This window comes from Fusarium venenatum (genome assembly GCF_020744135.1).
Source record: "Fusarium venenatum strain MPI-CAGE-CH-0201 chromosome Unknown EDB82scaffold_1, whole genome shotgun sequence".
NCBI lineage: Eukaryota > Fungi > Ascomycota > Sordariomycetes > Hypocreales > Nectriaceae > Fusarium > Fusarium venenatum.
Genome location: NW_027072129.1, coordinates 4,535,886 through 4,541,885, shown reverse-complemented (window position 1 = coordinate 4,541,885; position 6,000 = coordinate 4,535,886). Strand labels below are relative to the sequence as shown.

Genomic DNA, 6,000 nt, shown 5'->3' with positions numbered 1-6,000 from the left:
TTCAACACATCTACACACACAACACATCACAGAACAGTCTCATTTCAATATGAGGAAATCATCACAGAAGACGGCTACAAAGCCGGCCCCATCACGTCGGCCTTTCGACCCAATGTCACAATATGAACAGCAACGCCAGCAGGAGACTGCCATGGCCCTCACAATCCGGGGCAACCCACCCAGGAACTCGTCAGACGAGAACACAAGGAACCCAAGGACCAGCTCGACTGCCCTCACACGAAACCGATCAGTCTCCCGTCCACCATCAACTCGTCGACCAGACGATGATGGCCTATCCACCGTCTCAGAAGCCACCACAGCACCATCAGAGGTCTCTACCGTCTCTTCAGCCAGTGACGTCTCCTCAGTGTCACCACCACCACCCGTGAACCGACGACAACACTCTGGACCAGGCTTCATGTTCCAACCACCTCAGCTTCGTTTCAGATCCAGCCATGACACACGATCACCAGAGCCCTCACCCAGAGCCTCATACATGTCCGATGAGAACTGGGACTCTGCCTCTGAACTAGGATGGGGAAGTTCATCCAACGTCTCCGTCTCCACAAGGGCCACCACCGTCATGAGTGAAAGTGAGGATGACTACTCTAAGACACCTACCCGATCTCGTTCCATTGTGCGACAGACAGGTGCCCTTTCAACACAGCAGTCACGTCCTACTGAGAAGCGAGTTGAGTTTGAGACAGACAGCCAGCTTGAGAGAACATCTGGACGACAGGTTGAGCGCCAGCAGGAGAGGACCAAGGAGCGATCACGAAGCCGCGGTAGAACATTCCACATTCATATTGAGCCTACCGCCCAACAACAGCAGCCTCTCATCCCACAGCAACCAGCACAGCAACAACAACAGCAGATCACTACTCAGCAACCTCAGCAGCAGAGCACACAGCAAACCATCACTCAACCACAGAATGGTGCTGTTATTCATGCTACCACGACTACTACTTCGTCGTCGTCCACCTACACTCAGCACCCTGCTGGTCAGCCAATGATGACTCAGCAGCCTCTCATTCCTCAGCAGCCTCTCATTCCAGCGCAACCCGTCATGTACACTGCTCAGCCCATCAGCCCTCCCATTGTGCAGCCTGTCGTGCAACCAACCTTCCAACAGCCTCTCATTCCTCAACAACCCCAGTCTGTCCCTACTCCTCAACGTATCCCAGAGGAGCGTCAACTTCCCCAGCCTGAGCGTCCCCCTTCCCGACCAAGGGCCCGCTCACGCCATGACCTGGAAGAGACCATGTCTGCTGAGCTCGAGAGCCTCCGCAAGGAGCTTAAGACGCTCAAGGAGAAGCAAAAGGAGACTCACAAGGACCTCAGTGACGCTCGGTACAGACTCTCCAACATGCAGACCGACAAGGATGAGCTCCGAGAAGAGAGGAACAAGGCCCAAGCTACACGGGACAGACTTGTTACTGAGTTTGAGGAGCAGACCCGTCTACTTGAGAGGACGAGGACGCGACTTGATGAGCAGCGTCGCACCCTGGAGCGATTTGAGAAGGACCGCGACATCTCAATTGACAAGGTCAAGAAGGATCGTGATCACGTGCTCGACAGGTTCAAGTATGAGCGTGATCAAGCCATCAAGAATGTCGACAAGTTCAAGCGAGAACGCGACCAGGCTGTGGAGCAGGCTCAGAAGGATCTCGATTCCACCATCTCCAAGTCCAAGAAGGAGCGCGACCAAGAGTTGCAGCGACTTCAGCGTGAGCGCGATGAGATGGTCTCTCGTATCAAGCGTGAGCGTGACTCTGTTGTCGACAAACTCCAGAGAGAGCGTGACCACACTGCCGAGAAGGCCAAGAAAGATCTCGACATGGCTATTTCCAAGTCCAAGAAGGAGCGTGACTCGGCTATTGCCAAGCTCCAAAAGGAACGGGATCAGGCTATCGAGCAGGTCAAGAGAGAGAAGGATCAGATCATCAACCAGGCTCAGAAGGAGCGCGACATGATTGTCTCCAAGCTTACTCTTGAGCGAGATGAGCTTATCAAGACCGAGGCTGCCTTCAGCAACAGGGTCAAGGAGCTTGAGGAACATCTCATCAAGCATCGCGAGCTCAAGGCTGCTCTCGAGAGGAACTACGAAGACCTCAAGAAGAACAGCCTGGAAGTGACCCAGAACAACAACAAGTTCGAGGCCAAGTCTATCAACTTGGAGCGTGAGCTCGAGGACATCAAGGCTATCCGCAAGTCTCAGGAGACCGCTTATGTTGCTCGCATCGCCACCATGGAGATCTCCCAGGAGTCTATGCAGTTCCGCGTTAGCAACATGGAGCAGGACCTCGTTGACAAGTCCAAGGAGCTGGGAGAGCTGACAGTGGCTCGTGACCGCTACCAGCTGGAGAGTGAGAACTCCAAGAACCAGGTTGAGTCTCTCAGCAAGGACAAGCTGGGCCTCGAGGAGGACAAGAAGAACCTTCAGCAGCAGATCAATGATCTCACAGGCGACAAGACGAGACTCCAGGAACAGCTCACCGGGCTTGAGACCGACAAGAAGGCTCTCGAGGTGCAAGTCACGACACTCCAGGCCACTATCGACGATCTGATGAAGGACAAGGAAGCCTGGGCAAAGGACACTGAGAGCAAGGAAGCCCAAATTGCTGGCCTTGACTCAGAGAATGGAGCCCTCAAGTCCCAGATCGATTCCATCGCCAAGGAGAAGGAGGCCGTGGTCAAGGACATGGAGGAGGTGGAGAGCAAGAGGAAGAAGCTCAAGAAGAAGTACGAGCAGCTCCATGGTGAGAGAGATGGATTGAGAGACCAGATGAGAGGCATGATACACACCCAGGATGATCAGTCAGCGCAAGTGCTGAGATTATCTGTGGAGGTCTCGGGCTTGAGGTCCGAGAACATGGCCCTGAGATCCGATGCTGGTAGCGTTGTGTCGAGCTCTATCTCGTCAATCGGTAGCTCTATGAGCAGCGTCAGCGACGTGACCAGTGTGGCCTCGGAAGCAACAGAGAAGGCTGAGCCTGTCAAGGTGCCGGAGCCTGCTTCTGTTGAGGATGTACCCGAGACTATTGTCGAGGACGTCATCATTGTTGAGGAGGAGACGACAGTACCTGAAGGAGAGGGTCCTCCTGCTGACTCTCCTCCCGCACCAGAGGGCGACCCTGCTCCTGAACCTGAGATCGAAGCTGCCCCTGCACCCGAGCTTGAGCGCGTAGAAGCTCAACCCGAGGCCGAAGTGGCTGTCGAGGAAAAGGTTGAGATTACAGTTGAGGAGACGGCTGCGGATCCAACTCCTGAGCCAGCAGCCCCCGAGCCTGAAGCAGCGCCTGCTCCCCCAGCCTTAGAAGTGGAGAACACTGAGCTCAAGGAGAAACTCACTACTGCCGAAGAAGCTGTTACTGCCATGACAACAAAGCACGACGACCTCACTATCAAGTTCGAAGCCACGGCTGAGAACGCAGGTCGTCTTCAACTTAGCGTTGACATGCTCACTGCCGAGCGTGATGAGATTACCCAGAAGCTCACCACGCTGCAAGAAGAGGCTACCGCCCTCCAGCAGAAGGCCGATGAGGTCACTACCGACCGCGACGATCTCAAGACCAGGCTAACTGCCGCTGAGGAGCAGATCGCCGCTCTCATCGCCGAACGAGACGAGCTGAACAAGAAGCTCGAGACCGCTGAGCGTGAGGCTGTGATTCTCAACGCACTGAGGACCGAGAACAACAATCTTATGAAGAAGCTTGACGATGCCAAGAAGGCTCAGAAGGCTGCTGCATCCAAGGTGAACTCTCTCGAGACTCAGATTGCCGCACTGGTGGCTCAGATCAACAACGGTGGCGGTGCTCCCAGAGCGAGCTCCAAGGGAAGGAAGTCTATCAAGGATCCCAAGCGGGCACAAGAGCTTGTCATCGTGAGGGATCCTCGGGAAAAGGGACTGTAAGTTGAACTCCTTTGATGAATCGCATAATGATTATTTACTAACAGTTTACAGGAGCTCTATCGTACGCAGGCGAAACCTTGACTCGGCTGTTTCGAGGTCGGGGTCTCGGTCTGACGGATCTGCGGATTCGTGACTAGTTGAATGGCTCAAGGATGTCCTCCACATTGAGAGAACCGACATCTAATTATAACAACAACCATTACAACACAACATTTAACAACACATCACGACATGGCCTAATTATCCATCTCTGTCAGAGATTGGCCATGTTCAACAAAAAAACACAACATGACTTTGACCTACTCTTGATATAAAGATGGGCCAAGTCAACACAACACGATCTTGTACTGTATCTCTCTATACCAAGAACAGTCAAGGCCGGCATTCATTTGAAATCATTTCCTTTGTCAACTTTCCTTTCAACACTCGTTTGTCACTTTTCATTGAGTCTGGGTGGTATATCTGTTTTGGATCTTTGGGGCTGTTTGAGTAGCAAGCGGGTATAGCATGTAGAACGGTTTTTCAAAAGATGAGACGAGCGACGCGATATTTGTAACAAGAGTATATGGGTATATGGACACATCTGATTTACATAAGAGATGGAATTATGGTATTTATTGCGAAGGATCATAATGGATATTTTATAGTTTTTGAATACAGATAAATTGAATGGATTGTCTTCAAATCGTGAGCCTAGATTACCAGATCTGTCTTAACTTGTGGCTTTTACTGCGCTGTGAATCCTCCATCAACCGGCAGACATACCCCAGTGATCCATCTTGCCTCTTGGCTCGCGAGGAAGATGGCTGCCCCCACAAGGTCCTGTGGTGTACCTGTTCCATGCAGTGGGTGCTTCGCTCGAATGCTTTCCTTGTCGTGCATCTTAATGGTGTCAGCAAAGATGGCTGTCTCGGTGTCTACACGGCTCATTAGTAAATAGCCTTACACAAGAGAAGGCAAACATACAACCAGGGCAGATGGCGTTGCAGTGGATACCGTCTTTTGCATAGTCCAACGCGACAGACCGAGTGAGGTTTGACACTGCTCCTTTGGAAGCGGCATAGGAAGCTGGCCCATTAGCTAGCCACTACCTTCGTCTCAGGGTGTACTTACGGATGGTGTATCCCCCAACTACACCAAAGATGGATGAGATATTGATGATCCACCCCCGATCACCAGATTCATTTCTCTCCTGCTTCAGCATTTGAGCAATAGCATACTTGCTGGCCAAGAAGATTGATTTTAGGTTGACAGCCATGGTCAAGTCCCACCACTCCTCTGGAGTTTCGTGAATTCGGCATGGTGTCTTGCCTGCCTCGATCGAGATGCCCGCATTGTTGACCAATCTGTACCCTGTCAACATGTCTGCATTCTCACCGCAGCATGAGTGTGACAACTTACACATCCACTCGGCCAAACTGAATGACTGTTCTAGTGACGAGTTCCTCCACAGCAGTACGTTTGCTAACATCCGTCTGCACAAAAATGGCTTTGCCACCCCTATGTCTGATTAGTTCATCGGTGCTTATCTCTTCTTCGCCATTCAGTTGTGCCCGTGCATCCTGTTGCAGATCTGCGCAGACAAGCAAGGCTCCTTCATGTGAGTAGCCTAGTGCTATTGAGCGGCCGAGCCCAGAGGAGGAGCCTGTCACGATGCAGACTTTGCCTTTGAGTCGTGTCCCAAGCGTTGATGTGCTCATGATTGATAAAGAAGTTTGATGGTGGTTAAATATGCTTGAACTTTGTTGGTATTTATGCAGATAATTCAAAGTCCGGGGACATCGGAAAGAATGCCGTTATGAGATGCATCTCTGAAATGAGGCCCGACGAGTACATAAAATGGGAGATAGTGGGTTCCGATATTGAGTTTGGCGTTACAATGCTGATTCGTAAACGGGCATCAAGGCGAATGTAACTAAAATGACTAAAATTAGGCAACAAAATTCTGTTCCCCCAACGAAGCAATCAAGCCGAGTAACAATGCCTTTCTCTGATGATGAAGTCTACACTCCATATTACTTGTGCAAAATGCCGAACATGAAGATAAGTACGACTAAGATAGTATATTTTCCTTCTTACATTGCCGA

At 51.4% G+C, this 6,000-nt stretch overlaps 1 protein-coding gene across 1 annotated transcript; it reads right to left on the bottom strand.

Annotated features, from left to right (window-relative positions):
- Positions 1–4,588: 4,588 nt before the first annotated feature.
- EDB82DRAFT_486396 (uncharacterized protein) lies at positions 4,589–5,757 on the bottom strand. Its single transcript, XM_065608273.1, has 4 exons — positions 5,315–5,757; positions 5,027–5,259; positions 4,880–4,981; positions 4,589–4,830 (listed from the first exon to the last, which is right to left on the bottom strand). Exons 1-4 carry the CDS (start codon positions 5,611–5,613, stop codon positions 4,640–4,642), a joined length of 825 nt encoding a protein of 274 aa, XP_065465549.1. The 5' UTR covers positions 5,614–5,757; the 3' UTR covers positions 4,589–4,639.
- Between the last annotated feature and the right edge of the window lie 243 nt (positions 5,758–6,000).

Bases quoted from the DNA above. Each gene is read 5' to 3' on its own strand.
- EDB82DRAFT_486396 (XM_065608273.1), bottom strand. From the start codon at position 5,613: ATGAGCACATCAACGCTTGGGACACGACTCAAAGGCAAAGTCTGCATC. The intron at 5,260-5,314 runs GTAAGTTGTCAC...GACAGGGTACAG, and splicing joins CAGTTTGGCCGAGTGGATGT to ATTGGTCAACAATGCGGGCA. The intron at 4,831-4,879 runs GTATGTTTGCCT...TGAGCCGTGTAG, and splicing joins CAACGCCATCTGCCCTGGTT to ACACCGAGACAGCCATCTTT.